The 27,501-nt window shown below is 35.3% G+C and overlaps 2 protein-coding genes across 4 annotated transcripts in view; one reads left to right on the top strand and one right to left on the bottom strand.

Moving 5' to 3' along the window:
• Positions 1–1,594: 1,594 nt before the first annotated feature.
• tgm5l (transglutaminase 5, like) lies at positions 1,595–16,274 on the top strand. Of its 2 annotated transcripts, none has more exons than XM_030134056.1 (14): positions 1,595–1,706; positions 1,838–2,020; positions 3,025–3,258; positions 4,045–4,163; positions 5,378–5,506; positions 5,797–5,974; positions 7,039–7,174; positions 7,257–7,360; positions 8,893–9,132; positions 9,222–9,275; positions 9,456–9,665; positions 10,506–10,663; positions 12,237–12,373; positions 15,998–16,274. In XM_030134056.1, exons 1-14 carry the CDS (start codon positions 1,700–1,702, stop codon positions 16,149–16,151), a joined length of 2,043 nt encoding a protein of 680 aa, XP_029989916.1. In that variant the 5' UTR covers positions 1,595–1,699; the 3' UTR covers positions 16,152–16,274. The 2 variants fall into 2 exon arrangements, with proteins under 2 accessions (XP_029989916.1, XP_029989915.1); XM_030134055.1 differs by having other exon boundaries at positions 9,453–9,665.
• A 2,459-nt stretch (positions 16,275–18,733) lies between these two features.
• eya2 (EYA transcriptional coactivator and phosphatase 2) overlaps positions 18,734–27,501 on the bottom strand; it is a 49,066-nt gene continuing 40,298 nt past the window's right edge. For both annotated transcript variants that reach the window (XM_030134058.1, XM_030134057.1), the window contains exons 10-16: positions 27,251–27,340; positions 24,326–24,384; positions 22,732–22,892; positions 21,629–21,743; positions 19,816–19,937; positions 19,597–19,697; positions 18,734–19,332 (exon numbers count right to left, since the gene is read on the bottom strand). In XM_030134058.1, coding sequence (XP_029989918.1) covers positions 19,252–19,332; positions 19,597–19,697; positions 19,816–19,937; positions 21,629–21,743; positions 22,732–22,892; positions 24,326–24,384; positions 27,251–27,340 — 729 coding nt within the window. In that variant the 3' untranslated portion in view covers positions 18,734–19,251. The remainder of the gene's footprint in view (positions 19,333–19,596; positions 19,698–19,815; positions 19,938–21,628; positions 21,744–22,731; positions 22,893–24,325; positions 24,385–27,250; positions 27,341–27,501) is intronic.

Raw genomic sequence — 27,501 nt, 5'->3', positions numbered from 1 at the left:
ATTGCACTGGATAAACTGTCAGATTAAGTGTTCCTTTGTGGATCAACTTTAAAAATCTCTTCTTTCATAGCTAAATAAACTCTTTTAAATCCCTCTTGGAGTCACAGGACGGTCACAAAGCAGAAAACAGACCTGCTTTTCTGAGCTCATGAACAGTTGATATTCAGCGCTCTGTGTTGTATATGATGCATAGTATTGCTGTAGATTAACCCTGCGGTATCCCGTCCAGTAAGGCCCTTACTAAGCACCAAGTGTGCCTTTTTGGCACACTTGTGTAATAATGTCATAAAAAATTTTCATACAGTTTGTTTTAAATTCTTTTACACTTTTTTCTATTTCATCAACTTAAGCCATAAATAAAAATACCAAATATTCAATAACTGTCACATTTTTAACCCTTTAAATGCTGTGTTTGTAATATAAACAAACCGTTTTTTTGGATGCAAAAAACACAAAAACTTAATTTTTTTCAATATACTACATAAAAAGTGAATCACATATTATTTGATTTTTGCAGCCTGGCATATGTCAATGATTAACTCCAACATTGGTTAATTTACATTATTATTTTTGGTGCTAGGTCAAATGCTAAAAAACACTAGCATCTGTCACCAAGTGTACCAAAAAGGCACACCTATAAATCAAACTATTAAATATTATATATTGATTCATTTTTCTGGTCTAATTTGATTTTATTTTTGTAAATCAAGGTCAGCCCTAATCATACATATCAAATGGAAGAAATAGTACGTTTTAGGCACACTTGGGAGACAGATGCTAGTCTTGTAATTTTCTTTTGTTTACAATGTGCAAATTTTAGTTGGTGGCCAATATTTTAAAGATAATGCAAAAATGAACAACTTTTGAAATCTAACCTTATTTAAATTGTGAAAAATAATATGAAGTTTTTTAAAACGAACTGCAAAGTGTGCCTAAAAGGCGCACCCGGATACCGTAGGGTTAAGCTACCAATATGAAGTCAAATTTGTAAGCCGTAAACATGTATAGCGGTGAAATGAATCAAAAAACATCCTATGCAATAATCAAATGCAGGAACCATTTAACCCATAGTGACTGCTTTTAAAGTACATTTTGCTGGTAATAATTCCATACTTTTAGTTTGAATGTAGAATTTAATATTTTTCCAGAATGATACTAGTATTTTACTTTCATGACAATAATAAATATCTTAGATTTAGAGTTCACATAGCTCATGTAAGGTTGGAGAGCTTTGTACTTGCCCCTTATATAATCATAAAATATTACACTTTTTCAGCTTCTTTTTTTTTTTTTTTTTTTTTTTTTTACGGATGTTCATCAGAATAGATGATTTACTATCACATCACCTTTTGAGAAAGTAGTCTTGCTCCAGGCTTGATTACAGGAATCACACCCAACATACTCACATATCCATTTCTGGTGTGCTGATTATTTATTCAGATTGATCACGTAAGGCCTGCGTTTTCAAGACCTACTTTACGTATGAAACAGATCACGTGTATCACACTGAACCAGGGGGTGTGTCATGATTTGCAGATATTTTGTTTACAGGACTTGGTGTTCATAACAGGTGATGAAAGCCAGTTTACTTTGTCACTGCCAAACCTGAGATGCTTTAGGTGGGAGGGGCAAAGGTTTATAAAGCTGCTCTCAGTGACAGAGGGGAACTATTGCATTGCTTGAAAAGACACAGAAACAAATGGAAGGTGAGATTAGTCTCCAAAGGTGTAACGATTTTACTCTATACTCTAATTTTTAGTTCTATCAGTATTTAATGAATACATTTAAATATCTGTGTTTGTTTCTTTTTTTATTTATTTATTTATTTTTTTTTCAGATTTGACAATACAACATGTTGACCTGGAAATGTCTGAAAACCTGGAGAACCACAAGACAGAGGGCTTTGACAGCTCGGATGCCCTGGTGGTGCGACGAGGAGCCCCGTTCAGGATCACTCTGCAGCTACAGGGTCGACCTTTCAACCCCAGGACTGACTCTGTGAAGATCAAAATTATGCTGGGTAATCTGAAGCAATAAGAAAATTCTACGCAAATCTATAGATATAGATACAAATATAGATGTAGACGTAGATGTGACAGATCTGTATCTATGTCTATATCTGTATCTATATAGATGTAGATATAGATATAGACGTAGCTGTAGATATTGATATAGATACAAATATAGATATAGATTATAGATCAGTGGTTCCCAACTTTTTTTGGCTCGTGACCCCATTTTAACTTCACAAATTTCTAGTGACCCTAGACATTCAAAATGGAGAAATTTTTGTGCTAAAATTAATTTGTGTTTGATCACATAATAGTTTGTTATACTATGTTGCAAATAAATGTTAATTTTAGATGACATTTAGTCTGTATAATGTATATTATTATGGACGGAGGCAGTAAATCCAGGTGTAGATTACTGCACAAAGTGAGAATTTTATTTTCCTTGGTCAGGATATGTACAGTCAGTCCAGCTTGGATTTACAAGGCTGACAATTAATACTGAACAAACAAGAACTCAAACTATGAATTATGAAAGAGCTGCAGCATCTGAAACCGACCACAATGAACATTTGAAAGATAAACAGTATCACAGTGCTTCAGTTTCAGCTTCATAGTTTGTCATGTCTTTTATGGATTGTGATTGTCTCTGTCAACCCACCATATATTTTTTATTAGTAAGTTGTATTTTTTTAATCAATTACTAGAAATTTCAGGCAACCCCATTTGAATTCCAGGTGACCCCACGTGGGGTCCCGACCCCAAGGTTGAAAAACACTGATTATATAGATAGACTTTATTTTGAGCTTCAATGGGCAAAAGAAATACCAGATTTAAAAGGTACTTCAATATATGGAAATAGATCCAAAAAAGTCAAAAAAATAAAACAAATATCACACAAATTTATAGTTATTTCATTGTGGCTCCTTAACAAGTAGGAATCTCTACAAAAATTTCAGATGTCATAGCGAACCTCCAGTAACACAGAGCCCTTGTTCGTCTCTGTCCTCCTCAGGCCGCCTGTATGCAGTGATGCCTGTGACTTTTTCAAAGACGGTTTCCTCCACCCGTTGGAAGGCCTACATGGACCAAGAAGACCTGAACCTGCAGGAACCCTCCATTTACATCTCATCTCCTGCATCTGCTTCTGTGGGATGTTACAAATTCCAACTGTGTGTGTTCACTAAAAACAGCCAGAGGAGCTGCACGTTTGGAAAGTTCATCCTGCTCTTTAACCCCTGGTGTCGTGGTAAGTGAGGAAATACAGTTTCAGTTAGAACATAAGACTAGAACAGCGGCTGTTGAAGTTGACATGAAATGTACTTATGGACATGACTGAAGAATGCATTCATTCATTCATCAGGTTTAGTCACTTATTACAGACCACTGTTACAAACCATGAGTTGGGTGTTATGTGATAGGCTGCACTTACAAACCTCTTATCTGTGAATTTGTTTATTTATTAGTTTATTTAGTTTTAGTGTATGTTTTAGTATATCTTATCTTCTATATCTGTATATTTTTATTAGTTTGATTATGTCTTGTACTTTTACCTATAACCTTGTACAGTACTTTGGGCACTTTGCGTTGTTGTAAATGCGCTATATAAATGAACTTGACCTCAGCTTTGATTTATTATGGACATTGTGCATTAACCCGTAAAGACCCAGTCCCACTTTTGTGACAGTTCCCAAATGAACTTTTCTCGATATCTAACCTTTCTTAAGTGATTTATCACCATTTATAATGATACTATCTTGTGTATTTTGCATTTTATCAGTATAAATCAGGTATTTTCCTTTGTTTAATTTACTGAACATAGATGTTCATAAAAGCTCAGATCAAACTTGAGGGTTATTATATCAAACACAGAAAAAAGTGCAGAAAGAGTTCCTTTTTCAGTAAAATATATCATTGACTGAACATAAACCCAGTGTGTCCATCCACTGCCATTTATCAAACTCCATGGGTTTTACTGGTGAATTCAGCATGTGAATATATTAAATATTAAATGTCAAACATGTATTTGTTGCAGAGGATGGTGTGTATATTCCCTTTGAGGACCAGAGAGAGGAGTACATCCTGAACGACTCTGGGTTGCTGTTTATGGGGACAGCGATGAACCTCGTGTCCAGACCTTGGTCCTTTGATCAGGTATGAAAACTGACTGAGACTGAACACACTTGGAAAATGTTTAGAAAGACCGAGCTACACTTTCATCTAAGAGTAAGACTGACACAAACCTACCAACAAAAATGGGCAGATACATTAACCCTTTCATGCATGAATTATGAGAACCGTAGTCGAGATTTTTTTCCTGAGTGTTTTTATTCCTCTATAGGCATGAAAAAACACAATACGATTGAAATTTTTTTATGAACTTATTTTTCATGGAGTTACAAAAATGTCCACTCAGCTGGACACCAAGCATTTAATTTTTGAAGGAAAAAAAAAACCCATGTATTTAAAACCCATCATCAGAAAATGAGATACTGTGTGAAAACTATGAAATAAAAACATTTTCATGCAGCTAATCTGATGTTTTCTCACATTTTAACATACTCTAATACTAGTTATTACTATCTTCATGCAGATAATATGCGAAAAAGACAGTAATGGTATGAATTGCAGTGTATGGGATGATGCATAAGTATCCACTTTGTGCTGAAATGCAACTAAAACAACAAAACCCATGAATATACAAGAAAACAGATGTAGAATAACTGTCCACAGCAGTGACCACTATGCATGAAAGGGTTAATTGTAATAGTGTAGTTCAATCTGTGAGTTTCCACATTTGCCTTTTTAACTCTTTAACCCCTGATGTGTCTGTGGTGAGTGCTCTGAATGTATGATTAATTCTAAATATTCATAAAAACTCAACCACTTGCTCATTAAGAACAATTTCAAAATGTGATGGAGAATAGACCTTGTGATTTCCATAGACATCTGAGCATGCTCATTGCACCCCTCCTGACACCTGTTGAATGGGGGGGGCAAAACAGGGCAGTGAGTGAGATGACTCGCTATAGAAATAGATGGTTTGTCTTTTTTTTTTTTACACTGTTTTCTTTGTCATTTTTTAATTTAATGTTGTTTGCAGTGTTGCTGTTATATTTCTTCTTCTTTTTTTTTTTTTTTTTTTTCACTAAGTTTGGACTGTGTAACTGCTTTTTGGTGCCAAAAAGCAGCTGGACTGATTTAGAAAAAAAGAGCCCCAAAACAAAAACTAATGGACTTAAATTCAAATCCTTGACTGATTGATCAATTGATTGACCTCGTTCACCTAAGACTGACTTTAGCTTGTCATAAATGAGTTTTATCTCAAACATGATTAAAAGTGAATTACTGTCTCCCTGTCTGTACAGTTTGAGCCTGGGATTTTGGAAGCATGCCTGAATCTGCTCCAGGCCAGCCCTCAGCACCAGCAGAGCAGAAAAATGGACCACCTGAACCGAAATGACCCGGTTTACATCAGCCGGGTGGTGTCTGCCATGGTGAGTGTCTAAAAACCTAAGACAAGTTACTTATGTATTATTTCACAAATGTTTTAATTACTTTTCAACATGAGCGTCATTGCTGCAGAATAGGTTATGAGATGTTAAACACACACCTGCCGTGGGTGGAACGTCACACTATAATTAGTACAGAACAACTGCCAATCAAAGAAGTTATGAATCAGACAGGATCATGACAGATGTGCCTAGACTTGCATCACAGTTCAGTATGAGCTATGGGAACTGGAACACAAAGTGGAAAGTTATCCATTTGTTTATTTTAATTGTAGATCAACTGTGAAGATGACCGTGGAGTGCTGAAAGGGAATTGGTCCGGTGATTTCAAAGACGGTGTGAATCCATCCTCGTGGACAGGGAGCGGGGACATCCTGAGACACTGGGTCCAGTCTGGTTACAGTCCAGTCAAGTATGGGCAGTGCTGGGTGTTTGCAGCTGTCATGTGCACAGGTGATGATTGATGAGTGAATGCATTATTTAAGTTATTCTGTTGGTAAAGTAGAAGTTTTATTACCAAACCTAAAAGTTGCCAAAAAAAAAAAAAAAAATTAAGGCCAGCGATTACTTTAAAAATTATGGCAACAATGTTCCAGTAATATCAGTAATATTTTTTGAAGATGAACAGAAAAATATTAAATTAAAATATATGTTAAAAGGTTCATCAGATATACTTACTACAGATGTATTTATCAAAAATCAAGTTAGATTTACTAAATATTAAATAAAAATGAACCCAGTGTGTTGATATTTAGATTTCAGATAAACTTTGAGTAAAATTTGATTAGATTTACTGAAATAATTTTCTCAAATTTTATGATTTTTATGATCAAGAGTTTGGTTCTGACCAACTCTAAATGTAAAGTGTCATTAGATAATTTTTGTTATCATTTAGCGCTATATAAATAAGATTTGATTTTGATGTGATGATTTTATAAGACATTTTAATGCACCCAACAATATTGCTTTATTGTCAAAATGTGTTAATCTCTTATCATTCACAATATTTACATAAATATTATAAAAAATTCATTTAAAAAATCATTGTAAAGCATTGAAACCCTGTGTTAGACATTTGGAGACAGAAAAAACCCCAACTGTTTAATCATCACAATATTGTTAAAATTTATGAACTTGTCAAATATTATTTCAAAAACAACCAAATTAAGTGTAAATTCAAAACTGATTGAAATAAGTAACTTTAGGTATCTACAGCCACTTTCAGTAAAATAAATCAGTGTTATTTCTCTTTCTTTATTATATCTAACCAACTCAGTATTATGCAATTAGATTTTTTCTACTGAAATTCTTATACTTACATTTAATGACTGAAATATGTTTAATTTTGATTCATATTTGTTAAATGTGGCTTTAGTTCGTGTCATTAAGTAAAAGCATCATTTATTCATGACTAATCTGCCTAAGTACAGTAGGGGCCATGTTTGCATAATGTGTCATTTTTTCCTATGGTGCAACATCCCAGTTTATTTATTTATTTATTTTTTTACATCATACAGTGATGAGAGTTCTTGGCATTCCTTGTCGCGTCGTCACAAACTTCAACTCTGCTCACGACACCAACAACAACCTGGTGATTGAGGAGTTTTACAGCAACACAGGGAAGAAGCTGAATCACAGCAGGGACAGTATATGGTCAGTCCTGTTTGATGTTGCAGAATGAAATCAGTTTCGTATTTAAATACTAGTTAACAGACGTTTACTTCAACTTCAACAGGAACTTTCATGTCTGGGTTGAGTGCTGGATGACTCGACCGGATCTGGGATCTGAAATGGATGGCTGGCAGGTTCTGGATCCAACCCCTCAGGAACGGAGCGGAGGTTAGTGAAGACTATTTCTGATCCTATTTGGAGAAGTGTCTGGCTTTTTGTCAAACCCTTTTACTCCTGAGACATTATTTCAGTGAAAATCAGATTGTATATCAAAAAGAGATTTAGGATGTTGAACATGAACTGTGAAGTGGAACACACTGAACAACTACAAGTATTTGAATTTTGGTCCAGTAGTTTTTGTTTTGGGGCTCTTATTTTAATAAATCAATCCAGTTGCTTTTTGACACCTGGTTGAACTACAACAAGTAGTTACACAGTCAAAACTAAGTAGAAACACAGTATTAACAAAAAAAAAAAAAAAAAGGAAAAACACCACAACACTGCAAACACCAGTAAAAGCAAATAACTACAAGGAAAACCATTGCCCCATTCCACAGGTGGTGGGGGGTGTACTGAGCATACTCAGATGTCAATGTGAAGAACAAGGTTTATTCTATCGGCACGTTTTGAAATTTTTCATATTGAGCAAACAGTTGAATTTTCATGAGTATTTAAAATAAATCATACATTCAGAATGCTCACCACTGACACATTAGGGGTTAAAAGGTTAACTCATCTCATGCAATACATCATCTGCTGCCCTCGGGCAAAAGATACAGGTCCATCTGGGCCAGAACCAGTAGATTGAGTCCCAGCCTGTACCCCCATGCAGTGAGGCTGTTGAATGAACACATTACCCCCTCTTTCACCCTCTGCCAACCATGCTTTCACTTGAACTGTTGCACTGTTACATTCATCAGAGTCAGAATCAACTTTATTGGCCAAGTATGTGAACACATACAAGGAATTTGGTTTCGGTTTTAACATTGCTCACAACATACAGTTCTGACATGAACCCAGACAACATGTGGACCTAGACACAATATAGACAAACAGTCCACTAGAGACAAAGACAACAATTGGTTGAGATTTACAGTGAATTTAATATGTACAGAGTGCAAATTGGAGTTTTTATATAGTGAGTGGATATGTACTGGAATACTGTCTGTAAAAAAAAAAAAAAAAAAAAAAAATATATATATATATATATAATTGTAGTGCAAATAGAGTTTTTCACATAGTGCAAATTAGACAGTTTTATAAAGAGTGCAAAATATACATTGTGAGTTGGTGAATTGGAGTCAGGGGGTACTGACACTGGATGGGTCATGACGTGTGAATGTTCATCAGAGTGACAGCCTGAGTGAAAAAACTGTTCTTGCGTCTGGCTGTTTTGGTGTACAGTGCTCTGTATCGCCTGCCGGAGGGGAGAAGTTCAAACAGGTTGTGTCCTGTGTTTGATGCTAGTTCATTGCAAGTTCATTTTGCTTTGTATTTATTTGCTATATCTGCCTGAAAGATGCTTGAACCACTATCTTGATGTGTTTTTTATGCAATGATAATAAACTACTGAACTGAATTGAACTGAATCAAAGTGAATCGAATCAAATCAAATCGAATCAAATCAAATCAAATCAAATCAAATCAAATCAAATCAAATCATATCAAATTGACCTCTTCGCTTGCACCTTTGACCCCAGGAGTCTTCTGCTGCGGCCCTGCTCCAGTCAAAGCCATCATGGACCGTCGCATTGACCTGATTTTTGACGTTCCCTTCGTCTACGCTGAGGTCAACGCTGACGTTCACACGATAATAGTGAACGAGGGCAGGGTGGTTGGCGTCAACAAGGACACGGAGAAAGTTGGATCCCTCATCTGCACTAAAGCTGTGGGTTTTCCCAGAGTCCAGAACATCACAGGAGACTACAAACACATCAGAAGTATGATCTTGAAACATTTAGTAACTCACTGACTCATCCAAAGGTTACACTGTAGAGTATGTTTACACTGCACTGTCTCTTCAATGTAGGTCCGACACTTTCATCAAGAAGGTCCCCAACACCAGATTCAACTCTGAGGAGAGGTAATTATGAAATATGGACATTTTATTATTTTTAATTTACATGAATTGCCCTCTACTAGTTACTTATTTATTTATTTATTTATTACCACATTGATCATTCTCCAAAGTTCTTCAAGTGTTTGGTTCCATTATTTATTGAATTACATTTTTTTTCTTGCTGTTTTTATATTTTTTCAGCAGGTTCATCCAATGGAGTGGTGGTCTTCCTGACCCTGGAAAAAGCTCCTGTTGCAGGGGAACCCATCCACTTCACAGTAAAAGTCATCAACAAGCAGAATGTCACCAAACGGATGAAGGTGCACTTCAACGCCCAAGCCAAAGAATACAACCACAGCCCCTCAGACACCTTCTGGGAGAACCATGGAGTTATGCAACTGGCACCTATGGAGGGTAACTTACCTTTAACATGACTGCAGCTGTAGACTGTAGTGCAGGGGTGTCAAATGTGCGGCCCGGGGGCCAAATGCGGCCCGCCAAAGGGTCCAGTCCGGCCCGCAGGATGAATCAGCAAAAATTACACTTAAGATATTAACAATTAAGGATGTCATAGTCATGTTTGTTCGGTTCCACATACAGACCAATGTGATCTCAACTAAAATAATATCATAGTAACCTATAAATAATGACTCCAAATTTTCTTAGTTTAATGTGGAAAATATAATATTACATTACATTTATAAATAAGTAAGGACAACTCCAAATTTTTCTTTGTTTTAGTGTAAAAACTTACATTAAATGATGAAAATATTAACATTCACAAACTATCCTTTAACAATAAAATGCGAAAAACATGACATTTTGAGAGTGAAATTTTAATTTTTAATTATTCTTCCTGTTATTAAATATTTTGTGCCTTTGTAGATCCAATCTGTAATATGCATGTATAAATGGTAAGTTGAGGTGTAATATTGTTAAAATTGCACTTATTTTTCTCAAGAAATTTCTGTTTTTTTTTTCAGGTTGTTCACATCATTTTTGTTTGGATAGTTTGCAAATGTACATATTTTTATAATTTAATTTTGATTGCACTAAAACAAAGAGGAAAATTTGGAGTCGTCATTATTTACAGGTTATTATGCTATTGTTTTACTGGTCCGGCCCACTTGAGCTCAGTTTGGGCTGAATGTGGCCCCTGAAAGAAAATGAGTTTGACACCCCTGCTCTAGCGGGTTCAGCTTTAATTTATTTAGAGGATACATTTCACACTTTCTTCTCTTTCTCTCTTTCCAGCTCAAATGATACACCAGCAGATCCTACCGGCTCAGTATGAAGATGTGGTGGGAGACGACCTGATCAACCTGGCAGTGGTGCTGGAGGACATGGACACTCAGGAGCAGGCTCTGGCCTCAGAGGAGTTCAATATCGCTACCCCAGAGCTCATCATAGAGGTAAACTGACATAATCTGAACTCAAAACTGGTTTAGATGCTGCAACAGCCACTGGTGGCAAAAGTAGAAGTACCAACACAGCGAAATGAAAGTACTCAGTTATAAGATTCAAGATTCAAGAATATTTATTGTCATTATGTGCACATAACGAGATTTTGCTTGCAGGTAGCTCTAGGCCAGATAAAAATATATATTAAAAAAAAAACACTAACAAACACACTGTAAGAATATGTACATCATAAGAAAGAAGTGTAAAAATCCAGTATGTACAGTACAGTAAAAATAAGTCCTGCAAAAAACTTTCTACCTCAGTAAAAGTACATTATCAGCCAAATGTAGTGAAAGTCTTCAGGTAAGAGTACTGTTTTGGTCCCTTTTATATATTAGTAATGAGATAAGATAAGATAAGATAAGATAAGATAAGATAAGATAAGATAAGATAAGATAAGATTTCATATATCCCACTATGGGGAAATTTCACAATTAACAACAGCAACATACAGCAAGCAAGTGCAGAGAAAAAGACAGGAAGACACCCCCCCCAAATGAGTGAAAAATTAAAATAAAAAGAGGAGAAAAACAAGAAATTTGGTATTCATATAAATAAAGAATCAGAATAAAAATAAATTAATTGAATCTTATTTACATATTTACATCCTCATGGCTGCACACGTACATGGTGTGATATGAGGGATGAGGGGTGGGGGGTTACTGGGAACTGTTCTATAGTCTGATGGCTGTGGGGAGGAATGACCCGCAGAATCACTCCTTCTTGCCCTGGGGTGTAAAAGATGATGAACAAATCACTGTCATGGCAGCATGTTAATGTTGAAGCAGCTGGAGGTAGAACTAGGTAGAATTAGTTTCTATGCAGCTTTAATCTAATAAATCTGAAACTTCATCCCATGATGAATGTAATTTTTTTTTAACCTTTATTTAACTAGGAAATATCCAATTGAGAGTCCTGACCAAGAGATGCAGCAGGAAATATGACACACAGTTACAGGATTACACAGTTAAAGTACATACAACAGACACATTCGACAATAAACAGTCAGTAAAAATAACATTTACCAGTAGATTAAAAAAAACAAGTTGTGGAGTTAGCCTCAAGAAGTCTTAGTTTGGACTTGAAAACACTCAAAGAAATTAATTCAGTTATGAGAAGAAAAAAAAAAACTTCTGATACACAAATACTTTAAGTTTGTGGACTTCTTTCCTTTCAACTTCTATTTTATTTTATTTATGTTATTTACGTTTATGACATGTTGGATGATATGAGCATTTATTCAACTGAAACCATGTGGGATCTGTTCTAGCTGTCAAAAACTCAGACATCTGAAATGTGAGCCTGACTACTCAGTGCTTTTCTTAAATATTAAAAAGTTTTATTCATCTAAGAAATGCAGCGCTGCAAAGTACAATAGGAATCAAAATACTCATTTTCAAGTTCCCCTAAAAACAGTGAAGCATAGTGCTTCAGTAATAGTACTGTGTGAGATGGACTTGATTCTCTACTAAACTAATCAGTGTGTGTTCAGTCACTGTTCACTAACCCACATTTCTCCTCCAGGTTGCAAATGCAGATTCCACTGTGGTTAACAAACAGCAGATGGCCACGCTGACCTTCACCAACCCGTTTTCCCACCCAGTGAGTGGAATCCTGTCTGTTTCTGGAGCCGGGCTCATCCAGCACAAAGTTCAGTTCAGGTATGACTCATGAATTCTTGTTCTTCCGTTTTTATGATGAATGTTGTCAGCACCACCGTATGAATGACTCTAGAACTCATGGGAATGTTCAAATACAGGAGTGCCACACAGTGGTATTTAAAGTACAGTGTGTCTTTGCTGAAGGAATGTAGACAATGTACTTATTACTCTTTGTGTTCAAGAAGGTGTGGCAACTTTCCATTCATGTGTGTTAGTGGAATCGTTGACTAAAATACATTTGCAAGTGCCTGGTGTTATGCAAGGTGTTTTAATCTGATATTTTGTCGTTTAAGATTCAAAGATTAAAAGATTTTTTTATTGTAAGTTCACTAGATGCACAAGACATGTAGAGAATGGAGATTTAACCCTTTCAAGCATACTGGTCACTACAGTGGATAGCTATTCTGCAGCTGTTCTCTTGTATATTCATGGGTTTTGTTGTTTTAGTTTCATATCATCTAACACAGCACTATCACATACACTGCAATTCATACCATTACTGTAACTTTGCTGTTCTTTATAAACCTGATCTGCAGAAATGTGTTTTAGTGTAAATCAATAGCTAATTGTTATTAGACTATAATTTGAAAGTTTTTGTAATCAAAAAGTTTTTTTTTTTTTTTTGCATATTATCTCCATGAAGTGAGTAATAACTAGTATTAACCCTTTCATACATTAATTGTGATAACCTTTGTCAAGATTTTTTTCTTCAGTGTTTTTATTCCTCCTTAGGAATGAAAAAACAATGCGATCGAGTTTTTTTTTCTGTGGAGTTACAAAAATATCCATGCATTTAATTTTTGAAGTAAAGAAACGTGTTTAAAACCCAATATCAGAGAGGGATATGAAAACAATGAAATAAAAACATGTTTAATGCTGCTAATCTGATGTCGTCTCACATTTTAGCATATTCTAATGCTATTAATTCCTCACTTCATCGAGATAATGTGCAAAAAAAACCTTTCTTGTCTAACAAATAATTGATTTACACTCAAACATGTTAGTGCAGATCAGGTTTATCAAGAACAGCAAAGTTACAGTAATGGTCTGAATGTCAGGATTTGAGATGATGCGTAAGTGTTCACTGTGTTGGCTGATATGGAACTAAAATAACTAAACCCATTAATATACAAGAGAACAGCTGGAGAATAACTGTCCACTGGAGTGACTTATGCATGAAAGGGTTGAAGTATATTAAAATGTTAGAAAACATTAGCTGCATGAAAAATGGTTTTAATTCATAGTTTTCACTTTCTGATGATGGGTTTTAAATACACGTTTTTTTGCCTCAAAAATTAAATGCATGGTGTCCAGCTGAGTGGACATTTTTGTAACTCCATGAAAAATAGGTTCGCAAAAAAAAAAAAAAAAAAGAAAGAAAGACAAAAATCAATTGCATTGTTTTTTTCATGCCTAAAGAGGAATAAAAACACTCAGGAAAAAAAATCTCAACTGAGGTTCTCATAATTCCTGCATGAAAAGGTTAAAAAAAATTAATAAAAGTAAAAATAGAATAAGAATAATTACGTGGCATAAGGAATAAACAGTAATAGAATTTAAAGTGTACATGTTAATCTATTTACAGTAGCAGCAGCAGCAGTGCAATATAGTGATGGTATAAAGTTGAGGAGGTGCATAATGGAACCAAACAGCAGCAGATCTGATAATAGTGTAATATTTATAATGAAGTGCAGAAGACAATCAGCAGTGAATGTTAGAGTATCACAGAGTGTACGTCAACTGAAAAAACAGCTGAGGTGGGGTCCTCAGAAAAATATAGGGGTGGGTTACAGTCTGGGGACGGGGGGTGGAGGGGACAGGTAGTGTCGAATGTTAGTGGTGTGAATGAAAGAGTTAAGCCTTTCATGCATGAATTATGAGAACCTTAGTCAATATTTTTTTCTTGAGTGTTTTTATTCCTTGTTAGGCATGAAAAAAACAATGCAACTGAAATTTTTTATGACCCTATTTTTCATGGAGTTACAAAAATGTCCACTCAGCTGAACACCATGCATTTGATTTTTGAAGCAAAGAAACATGTATGTAAAACACATTATCAGAAAGTGATAAACTGTGTGAAAACCATGAAATAAAAACATTTTTAAAGCCACTAATACCATTTTATCACATTTTATCATACTCTAATACTAGTTGTTACTCAATTCATGGAGATAATATGCAAAAAAATTTAACTTTTTGATTAAGAACACTGTTAATTACAGTCTAATAACAATATTATAATATATTGTATTGTTCACTTGTAATGCCATATATGTCATACTGTGTGGAAATATGGGGGCAATGTGTATAAAACTAATATAGACCCGTTTATTAAACTCCAAAAAAAAGCTATCAGTTATAAACAAAGCGGGTTATCTTCAATCAGGTAATCCACTTTTTGTAGAATCTGGTTTACTAAAATTCTTTGATATTGTATATTTAAAAACAATGGAATTTATGTTTCATGCTAAAAGTAAAAATCTTCCTGTTTGTATTCAGAAAATTTTTAAGTTAAGAGAAGGAAATTATAATTTAAGAGGGATGTTTGTGTTTGAAACATGTAAAGTAAGAACAAACGTTAAATATCACTGTGTTTCTGTTACTTTTGTCAAATTATGGAACAAATTGAAGGATGAAGAGAAATTGTGTAGCTCACTGTTGAGTTTCAAAAAGGCTTTAATTTGTCAAATTCTCAAGCGCTATGAAAGTAATATGATTTCAAAGTGACTTATAAAACCGAATGTAGAATAATTTGTGTTTAAGTTCTAATCTGCTGCAACCTCAGGTGTGGACTTGGTGTAAGGATGGGAATAGGAGAAGCAGAAATTAGCCTCTGGCTTCAGCTTCTCCCTTTTTCAGTTACCAATTGTGTTAATTTTATGTTTGTTTGTTTGTTTTAATATGTATGTGCTTTGTACTTAACTGAAATAAACATTCATTCATTCATTCATTCATTAGGAATTGATTTACACTAAAACATATTACTGCAGATCAGGTTTATCAAGAAGAGGAAAGTTTTTTTTTTTTTTCATTTTATTTATTTATTTAGACAAGGACAATGCACATTATACATTAACCTTAAAAAGGAGAGCTGTAGTGTACCAGGTTGTAGCACTAGTTCTAATTTCCACCTGTAGTCCCTGGGCTGGCTGATGTTATCATTAAAAAAACAGACATTAACAAAAACTAAAACATTAAAAAACAGTAAAAAATGCATTTCTGTAACTCCATCTAAATAAAATATTCATTCACATCCGACCATTCACTCTTGTTCGTCCAACTGCAGTCCGTCACACACATTGATGGTATGAATTACAATGGATGGGATGGTGCATAAGTGTCCACTGTGTTGGCTTACATAGAACTAAAACAACAAAACCCATGAATATACAAGAGAACAGACGTAAAATAACTGTCCACTGTAGTGACCAGTATGCATGAAAGGGTTAAATATGTTGAAGTTCATTTAAGTTCACACACATTCACAGTATATGATTTTATCTTATCTCTTATGATCTGAATCTAAACATCTTTGTTCTTATTTTTTAATGAAAGTGATCTCACCAACCAGTTGGATTCAGAGTCTTGTGTCATACGTCTCACATGTTAAATGTGTTTCTGCAGGATGCCTTCCCTACGGCCTGGAGCAAGAGTAGAGCAGTCCATCACATTTGTGCCCAACATGGTGGGAACCAAGATGCTGCAGGCCAACCTGTCACTCACAAATATCAGGTCCACCATCAGAGGCTTCAAAATGGTCACCGTCAGAAGAGCTTAGATCAGAGGTGTCAAACATGCGGCCCAGGGGCCTAATCTGGCCCGCCAAAGGGTCCAGTCCAGCCCGTGGGATGAATTTGTGAAACACAAAAATTACGCTGAAGATATTAATAATCATTGGTGTCAAAATCATTTTAATTCAGGTTCCATCCAGACACATACAGACCAATTAGATCTCAATTGGGTCAGATCAGAAAAATACTATCATAATAACCTATAAATAATGACAATTGCAGATTTTATCTTTGTTTTACTGTAAAAAAGTAAAATTACATGAAAATGTTTATAGTAACAAACAATCCTTTTACAAAAAATGTGAATAACCTGAACAAATATGAACAACGTGCAATGTCTTGAGAAAAGTAAATGCAATTTTATCAATATTATACCTGTTACTAAATGTTTTGTGTGTTTGTAATTGTAATCTAAGTTGTAATGCATATGTGTAAATGATAAACTGATAAACTGAGGCAGAATATTGTTAAAACTGCACTGGTTTTTCTAAAGACATTTCAAGTTGTTCATATTATTCAGATTTTTAAGGAAATGCTGTAGATTTAAACATTATCATCATGTAATTTTACTTTTTTCACTGGCATTATTTTACTGGTCCGGCCCACTGGAGATCATGTTGGGGTGAATGTGGCCCCTGAACTAAAATGAGTTTGACACCCCTGGCTTAGATCCTTATTTTAGAATTTATGCTATTGTATTTGGGCGACTGATGTCAGCTTTGGGTTGAAGCATGTTATTATTGATGCTGTTTTATTTATTGTATTGATGTCAGAACATGGAAAGCATGTGGAGTGAAAGTACCCAGATTACTGCTCTTGTTTATGTTTGAAAATGTGAATGTGAATAGTATGTATTTATTTTAATATTTATGTGTCAGAGTCATTGACATTACCTTCTCTGAAATCTTTAAAATGCATAACCAAATGTGTTGCATAAAACAACAACCATGAATTACTGTACTTTTTGCTTTGTATACAAATAAAGGCACATTTCATTGGAATTCTTTTACTGCAGTTCTTTTTCTGTCCTGAAGAGGGAGCGCTTTCCTCAAAAAAACAAACAAACAAACAAAAAAAAAAAAAAAAAAAAAAAAGTTTAGTCAGCATCTCAAAAATCCTTGTTGCCATTTAATGACAGTTTTTTCATCTGGTTAAGTCAAGGGTGTCAAACATGTGGCCCAGGGGCCAGATGCGGCCCGCCAAAGGGTCCAATCCGGCCAGTGGGATGAATCAGCAAAAATGACACTTAAGATATTAAAAATCAAGGATGTTGTAGTTGTTTTTGTTCAGGTTTCACATACAGACCAATGTGATCTCAACTGAAATAATAGCATAATTACCTATAAATAATGACTCCAAATTTTCTTAGTTTAATGTGGAAAACATAATATTACATTACACCTATAAATAAGGACAACTCCAAATTTTTCTCTTCGTTTTAGTGTAAAAACTTACATTAAATGATGAAAATATTAACATTTACAAACAATCCTTTAACATTAAAATGCAAAAAACCTGAAATTTTGAAAGTGACATTTTAATTATTAATTATTCTTCCTGTTATTAAATATTTTGTGCCTTTGTAGATCCAATCCGTAATATGCATGTATAAATGGCAAATTGAGGTGTAATATTGTTAAAATTGCACTTATTTTTCTCAAGAAATTTCAGGCTTTTTTCAGGTTGTTCATATCATTTTTGCTTGGATAGCTTGCAAATGTACATATTTTTATAATTTAATTTTGATTGCACTAAAAACAAAGAGGAACATTTGGAGTCGTCATTATTTACAGGTTATTATTCTATTGTTTTACTGGTCCGGCCCACTTGAGATCAGTTTGGGCTGAATTTGGCCCCTGAACTAAAATGAGTTGGACACCCCTGGGTTAAGTTAAAAAATGACAAGAACCAAACTCATTTTTTCCCCACAATGCAATTAATTTATTTTTTTATTAATCTATTTAACTGTCTGTCAAAATAAATCAACAATAAAGCATTATATACAAATCATAGCTAAGCTGACAGGAAGTGTAATCAGCACATGCACAATCATACCATTTCATCTATATTACAAACACGTTATTAGGAAATAAACCAAGGACAGAAAAAAAGGAGAATTAAAACATGACAACATATACAACCCAGAAGTAAGGATTCAAGCACCAGCCTATGATACAGTATCTTTAAGACTTAAGAGTTCTCATCAAAGCATTTTTTTACAAGAGCATATTTTTGGATTTGAAGGGATTTTATAATGCTGAGTTGTACATAGCTCATCATTCTCCTGTAGAATTTAACCAAAAATAAATAGCTCACATTTTCATTGTAAAATGCAACCGGACTATTCTCAATAGCCTCTAACTATGAGGAGAAAGTTTACGACATTTAGTCTAGTGAACATACGAATAAAGTAGTTCTAAAATAATAGTGAAGGTGAAATCTATCCCAAGTTATGTCAGACCTTTAAGACTGTTTCTAATTTCTTCTTTAAAATGGTATTAAAAATGTGTTAAGTCTTACAAGCAGAAGCAGACAGGAGAACAAAAAGTCAAACAACAATCCAAGCTTCTTTTTTTTTTTTTTTTTTTTTTTTTTATCATGCAGACACTATGTTCATTAAACAGGATGTAAGGTTCTTTTCTATTCAGTGCATCACTCTTTCATGTACAAAAGTGGGACACAAGTCAAAAAAACATGAGATGAACTGGAAAAAACGGGGGTTTAAAAAGGCATTTGCAGTATTAACCATACTTCCCTGCGGTTAGTTATGAAGCTTTGGTCCCTTATTTATTTATTTTTTTTTGTTTTTTACTTTGATTTTGGTCCAGCCCTCTTGGCTCCATGTTTTTGTGTCATAGATAGATATAACGCAGCAGCCTTGCATCCAAGTCCTCACAGTTTCTCTTTGGCTTTGGGGTGAAATTATCCACTGGGTGCTCTCTCACTCTCTAGGGATCAATGCGCTTGCGTCAAACCTTGAAAATGCAATTGAATCAGTCTCTAGTGGCAACGTCCCCCCACTAGCTGCACTCAGGAGGAGTTCAGGAGCCTCTTGTGAGTAAAAGAAAATGAGACAGATGGCGCCCTCTAGAGGTAGTCAAGCTCCAGTGCATGGCTCAGCGCCTCCAGATCAGCCCGACAGGACACCCTCCAGAATGGCATGTTCTTCTGAAAAAAAACAACAGTGAAATAAAAATGTAATTTAGGTTTTTAAAAAAAAATGCACACATATTAAAACAATTCTGCATGCTTTTACAAATGAAGTGCAGAAGTAAAATATGGGCTATGACACCAGGGAGGATTGTATATATGATTATTAATCCATGTGGATAACATGATAACCCATCTTTATATCTGCAGGATTATAAAGGGCTGATTGATTAGTTGTGGTTCGTTAACAGTCAGAGTCATAAAAATCAGACTGAGTCATACTTTCTTGGCCACGTTCTCCTCTTCAGGTCCATCTCCAATCACCACGTACACTGCTCTCCGACCAAACCTCTGGGAGATACGCTCAAAACAGCTTTCTTTGCCTTTGGAAAGAAAAAACACAGACCTTTAAACTACATATATATTAATTACATTAACACAACTGCATTTCTGTTGACAGTGTACTAAGTTAATAAGATTATTTTTGTAGATTTTCCTCACCTGTCTTTGTGGCGCTGTAGATATTTTCAATAGGAAAGGCTGAGCCCAGTCCAAACAGTAAGACCTTGGAGAAAGCAGGAATGAGCTGTGTGGTGGTCACCAGCACGTTCACACAGTTTGGCCTGAAGCGAAATGAAAACCACATTAATGTTAAAGTCAGGACACTTGACAAGAGCAAAACTGAAGAAAGTTACTTAATTAAACTAGCAAAACCACAAAAAAATACTCAACTATGGGTAAAAGTTGTATATTCAAAACTTTACCTGAATTAAGTTTTTTTTTAAGTGAAGTTATCTAGTTATTATCAGCAAAATCTACTAAAAGTCAGTGCACAGTAAAATGTCCCCAGTCAGTGTTTTACTATTATATGTGATGTTGTTGGATTCATTTTATTGCTGTGTTAATATGCACATCACATGTTACTGCTTAATCTACAGCAATGCATCACATTCTATCAGCTCTTCATATAACTGTGACATTTCTGTCCTGTGAGATGCATTTACCTCTAAAAAGTCACTTTTCAAGAGCTCAGAAAAACAAACCTGTCTTCTCAATAATGCATTTTCAAATGAATCTAAGATGTGTTTTTTATTTAATGGGAAAATGTTCTCAAACTGAAACTGTAAATTAACTAGTGTGGGCATTTTAATTACTTTTTGAAGTTGAATAATTCAGCCAGTTTTAGTTACTCAGATATGACGTCACTGTTATCCACCTCATGTGCCTTCAACCCAAAACAAAACAATAATATATAAAAAAAAAAATGACAGAGTTGTGGATGAACCACAAGTATACCATTTAATGTTTTAAAACATTTAAAAAAATTTTTTGGACTTCACTGAACATTAACATTAGTTTTGCATTTCTATCATGTAAAACATACATGTCCACCCATCCCCGCCCAAAATAAAAATCAATCATAAGATGTCAACTTCCCCTATTAGTATGACTAACTGACCACTTCAGCAGACTCAGAATCTGAATACTTTTTTAATTCAAGGGGGAATTTGTTGTTATATGTATGTGTATGTATGTATGTATGTATGTATGTATGTATGTATGTATGTATGTGTACGAATGACGTACGTGTGTGTGTGTGTGTATATGTGAGTATATAAATATAGAGCTATACATGTGTATATTTAGAGCTTTATACTATCTATCTGTCTGTCTGTCTGTCTGTCTATCTATCTATCTATCTATATGTATGTATGTATATGTGTGTGTGTGTGTGTATATATATCTATCTATATATCTATATCTCTATCTATCTATCTATCTATCTATCTATCTATCTATCTATCTATCTATCTATCTATCTATCTATCTATCTATCTATATATATATATATATATATATATATATATATATAAATACATATTTATACCAAATATACATATTAAACACAGCAATTAAAGAAGAACAGCAAGAAATCCACATAAATAAACATGCAAAAATATTGTTGTATTACTAAAATTATGTGGTTATACAGTAGAATTAAACGTTGTGATGGCCACAGGCGGTGGTGCATTTGTGTTGTATCGGTCTTTCACTGAACGATCCCTGAAATTAACACTTTAAGGCTTCAGTTTATGACAAATATTGAATATCTGGAGACATTGTTTTCACAAGACATAAAATGTATGAAAAACTGTTAATTGTTAAGTAACTAAAGCTGTCAAATTAAGTGAAAAGAACAATATCTGCCTCTGAGATGTAATGGAGTAAAAGTATACAGTTTCATATTTGAAGTGATACACAAACTCAGTGTTGGGTGTAGGTTTAGTAAACCCTGGTCTGGTAGCCGACTGACCTGGAGTTGATGAGGGCCAGGGCTTTGAGTGCTTGAGTCAGCCACAGGTCGGTCAGAACTTCCATCTCTCTTCTGAGCTGTAACCACTCCTCCCGTTTGGGACTGCCCAGTAAACCTGCCAATCACAGACAAGGGGGCAGTTGATGGACAGCCTTTTCCAACTGAATAGGAAGGTCCTGAACTTCTCTGGTTTTTAGCGCACAAAGCGTCTCCTTTACCAAACTGCTGTGAAACGTTACTTGTGACAACAGGATGATCTGCAGTTTCTAAATGGGAGATTCTCACACAAAACTGCTTTTAACCAAAACCTCAGACATGTATTTTTCAAGTAGAGTTAAAGCAGCCAGCCGTGATCAGCTTTGGCACACTAAAACAACGTCTGAATCATTGTTTTAGCTGACGAATGACCCTGATTGCTTTTTTCACCACATCATAATTTATTTTCAAAAAAAGAAAAGAGAAGATTACGCTGTGGGTTCTGTCTGTTTTTATTAATCTTTGTACCTGGAACCAGGAACAGTACACACAACAAGCTGAAGATTGCTTCATTTTGACATGGACTGTAATGTAAACACTTCTAGACTTTCTAGTTTCAGCTGATTTTAAATGCTGGTTTTGTGTGTTTCTTTTGTTTTCATTGTTATATTCCATCTTCTGTCTTCAATTGCTTCAAGGTTTTAATGTTAGTTTATTGTCTTTTTATTACCTCTGGATTGCCTCTTAGGTATATTGTAAATGAGATTTATAGTTCAATATATTCTGAGATAAAATAAAGCTTTAATGAACTTTTTTCTGGGTGAAGACACAGAGACACTTCATCAATTTTTAGTAATATAAATGCAAGGAATAATGTTGATTAATTTTCTACCACAAACTAATCCATATCATTCATCACATTACATCATTCACGCCTAAAACCTTTTCTTCATTTAGTTTTTTTTTAAATCCTGCAACAAATTATGTAAACATGTTGTGTTGGAAGTTGTATTACCAACAGATTTTTTTAATTAGTTCCAAAAACCTACATGTAATCTAACTTACATCAGAGAGTACAGAGATAGTTTTCCTACAGCAGTTTTTAATAAAACGACAGCGAAACTCACCCCCGACATTATTTTTGTATGTGTTGTAAATCTCCTTCACTCTGCGGTATCGGAAAGCCAGCTTCCTCATCCAGTCCACTCCTCCATGGACCCCCGACCCCAGGCACAGTGAACCGGCCCCTGCTGGGCTCTGGAAGCCATCAGTCCCAAAGTTGTATGTGCTGCAGGATCACAAAACCAGAATATACGACCAGATATAGATCTTACAGACAGGGAATGTGCATCTTTGCAGAAAACTATAGTTGATGCATTGCTCTTTTTGAATAGTCAAATATTTATTATTTATTAAGTCTTTCTTGCTCTAGGATTTTTTTACACACTTTAGTACAGTGGTTTCCAGCCTTTTTTGGCTCATGACCCCATTTTAGCATCACACATTTCCGGTGACCCCAGACTTTCAAAACAGAGACATTTTTTTGCTGAAATCAATTTAATTTTCCTTGGTCAGGATATGTACAGTCAGTCCAGCTTGGATTTACAAGACTGACAATTAAAACTGAACAAACAAGAACTCAAAATGTGAATTATGAAAGAGCTGCAGCATCTTAACCGTTAGGGGTCTGAGCCTATTTTGGCTGTTTTTGAGTTCTTTTGATTTTGTCTTTATATACTGTATAAAGAAATGTTTACTATACCCATGTTTAGTATCTTCTTTTTTAGCACAACTTCATCTATCTCATCTGCCTATTATTTTTTCACTACTATATCAACACAAAAGGCCAAAAAACACACAAAAAATATAAAATCCGATTTGAAAAATGTATATAATTCATTGCATAAATGACACAAAGATGCTTAATGAACCTTTTCAAAGACTTTAAAAGTGAATGTTGGTTCCAAATATTAGATATATAAAATCAAAATTGTAATAAATTAAAAATATACTCAAAAATTTGACCTAAAAGCATATCTTTACATAGGCGTTTTCTCTGATTTTCTCAATCAATTACTAGAAATTTCAGACAACTCCATTTGAGTTCCAGGCGACCCCATGTGGGGTCCCGACCCCAAGGTTGAAAAACACTGCTTTAGTATCAAATGGTAGATGGACCAATACAGCCACAAACCTTTCAGAAAACACAGTAAAACTGAAATTTGCAGACAGCAGTAGTGAATGAAGCTTTGTTAGTAAAAAGTAATAAAGTGTATTGATTCCCCATGACAAGGATACATAAAAAAACATATCTGAATGAAAAGAGCCAAAGTAAAGTTCAATAAAAGAAATACTTCAAGAAGTACTTTGTTACAGACTGGCTCCTTCTCAAATCACTCCTTAAAGTATCCTAAAGTGCTTCAACAAATTTATGCAATAAAATGTCTGGACTGTGGGATACAGAGAGAATGATAAAGAGATATTTCAATGAGAAATGAAAGCGTTGGATAATCCTGTGACATATTATATGGTTGTGGAACTTGGGGAAATAAAAGACATGCACATGCTTGCATGCATGAACACATGCAGAACCACACAAACGCGCCCACTCCTCGTCTCATCTCCTTTTTTCCTCCTGTGCATTAAAACCCAGAGGGCAAGTCTGGTTCACGAGACACAGTAGAGCTGTCAGTACAGTGCATAAAACAGGAGAAGCTTTACCTCAGGTCCTGGCCGTTGTCGTCTGATGCCACGTCATCAATGTGAACCTGGTCGCATTCCTGGGAAATGAAAAGGAGAACGGATATATCAAGAGATCCATTTCAGAGAGCAGCTCTGTACAGGCAGATCTGTACTCTTAAAGACGGGGAGCCTCCGGGAGTGATAGCAGCTAGAGGAATAAGAAAGGAGATTAAAATACAGACAAGGAAGGAGGAAATAAGGTGTCAGGACACAGGACTGCAAGGCGCCGATGATGCAGGACACAGTCAGTGTGGTTGGGCCATTCTAGCAGAACCACATAGTTAAACACAGTAAAGTAAGTCTGCATCCAGCCTTTTGGTTTAAAAAAAAAAAGCCTCCAAGAAAGGGCCATTGTCTTTGTCAAGCACAGTGGTCTGGGTGTTGTTTCTCTCTATTGGATGTTAATGCAACCAACCAAACCACAGGGACTAAAACCACACTGTAGCTTAAATATTAGACTACAGCCAAAACACCTTCATCAATCAGGAGTTAAATAAGAAGCATGAAAACAGCTTTGGATAAGTATGATATGTGGGATGAAAACAAAACAGGGATCAGTGATGATAGCCTGAGAAAACACATAACGCAGCAGCTTTCTCTTTCCCAGTCTACACATCCACATACAAATGGACTGTATACGTGTAAACTCCTTGTTGTCACACAGTCCACCTGGACAGACAGGCTGCACTATCACATTTCAGCCATATTGAGACAGAAGGAGACGCTACCTCATCATCCCTCCATCTCTGCATAACTCAATTCCCAGAGGCCACAGCCCACCTCCCACTCAGGTGGCATCGGCCCCTGCACACCCTACACCACTGCCCATGCTGAAAGGACCTGTACAGCACTGAAAAAACACTGTGGCTGCAGACTGATCCGGTGCCCAGAGGAGTCTAATGTAAGTAATAGGAGCAGGAAATCAGCCACAGTAATCACCTAATAATATTTATAATGTGGAAATTCTGACATGGATTAACCCATAAAGAGCCAAACAGCCACCATCGACCAAAACCATCTACCAAACTAAAATGTGTAATAACTTCTGATCCACTAATCCTATCAATTCCTGTAAATAATTGGTGTAAAATGCAGTTTGTCATCTTTTCATGGTCATCACGTATGACCCATCTGGACGTTCAGAGGCTCCATAGTGAACGTGGAAACACCTTCATCTTCTACAACTTCATTGATTCACCAGTAAAACCCATGGAATTTGATAAATGAAAGTGGATGGACACACTGGGTTTGTGTTAATAATAGATTTTACTGAAAAAGTCCCTTTTTCTTCAGTTTTCACTGTTTCTGATATAACAACCCTCAACTTTACTCTGAACTTTTATGAACATCTACATGATCAGGAAATGAAATATAGAAAAATACCTGATTTTCACAAAAAAAAAGCAAAATAAAGATGATAATGTTACTCCATAGTGACCATGGAAACACAATCATCTTCTACAACATTGATTCACCAGTAAAACCCATTGAGTTGGCAATGACAGTGAATGGACATGCTGGGTTTATGTTCAGTTAATGATATTTTAACTGTAAAAGTCACTTTTTCTTCAGTTTTCTCTATTTCTGATATAATCAGTCTTAACCTTAATATGAGCTTTAATGAACATCTACATGATCAGTAAATTAAACATAGGAAAATACATGATTTTTACTTAAAAAGACGCAAAATGCAGAGGATAATATTATAACTAGAAAAGCACTCGGAGAGCACAGACCTCCGCCCAGGCACATCAGTCGTCCCCCTCGATCACCACCAAAATTTAATCATTTATTCCTTGCGCCAGTATCGACATTTTCTGAAATTTTCATCCAAATCCGTCCATAACTTTTCAAGTTATTTTGAACACGGACAGACAGACAAACAAACAAACAAACCAACGCCGGCAAAAACATAACCTCCTTGGCGGAGGTAATAAATGGGGATAAATCACTTAAAGGCTTTTGTAAGTGCCACAAAAGTAGCACTGGGTCTTTACGGGTTAATCAGAAGGTCATTATGAGTTTATGATCTTCTGTTGGTATTACGGTCATGACAGCACTGATAATACTCAAAACCGCTGATGTAGGTACTGACATGATAATTGTACCTCAGGACTTAACAGGAGTTGTCAGCTCGCCGTGGTTTATGCCGCTTTGGAGATTTACTGAGCCCTGACAACAAAAGAGGGGATAAAAACTGGGTTTGCAAATGGCTTCGCTGGCTCCTTTCCCTCCTCTTGACTGTTCCTATTCCTGTTTGACTAATTTTCCCCTCAGATACTCAGACACACACCTATAATTACAACACAAAGTATGCTTGTTCTCTCTCTGCATCCCCCTCTAATCTTTTTCTTTGTCAGAACAAGGCCAGAGAATGCGGGACAAAAAACATATGCACTGCTCTGTCACTAGCAGGTAGTCAAACAACATTTTATTATCCACTTGGACTTCTTTTCTTCTTTTTAAAACTCATCACTTCTAGGGGTTGCATCATGGATCTTTAAGCAACTGGATAGGGTTGAGAGTAATAATTCCAACAGTTACCACATTTTTTTAATATCCCTGGAGGACAAATTGCTTGGAAAATGCTTTGGTAAGAATTAACCCAAGAGAGATGTTGAGTGAGAGGATTTCTACAACGGCTGCCACTGTGCTTTATATCAATTAAGAAAACAGCATCGAAATGTCAAACCTCTAACCGCTAGGCTGTTGGGAAGGTTTTCTGGTCAACAGTATGCCAACTTACACCACTGGATATGTTTTTTTTTGCCGATTTTCTCAGCTTATTGGAAAAAATCATTAGTATTGGAATAAAAACAAAAAAAAAAAAACAAGATCAAGTGAGTTTTAAGGAAAAAATTCTGCATTTTGCTTAAAATGATGCCTCCTTATGTTGAATCTCACCTCTAGGTCATTGAAGAAGAGCTTTGAGTCAGCCAGATTGAAGATCATCTCCTCCATCCACAAACCCAGAGACACCGCCCTGGAAGAGTCCTGATGAAGGCAAAAAGAGGCAAAACAGATCAGCTGCCAACATTAACTTACATGTACAAAGTTATAATGAAGCTTTATTTACGCTGCTAAGAACTGTGACAGAAAATCCTTCAAAACAAATAATAAAATAAAAATAGACATCTATTCATCTGTTTTAACCC

Source organism: Sphaeramia orbicularis, chromosome 5, assembly GCF_902148855.1.
Source record: "Sphaeramia orbicularis chromosome 5, fSphaOr1.1, whole genome shotgun sequence".
NCBI lineage: Eukaryota > Metazoa > Chordata > Actinopteri > Kurtiformes > Apogonidae > Sphaeramia > Sphaeramia orbicularis.
The sequence above is the reverse complement of the archived record's forward strand: the minus strand, read 5'-3'. Positions and strand labels throughout refer to the sequence as shown.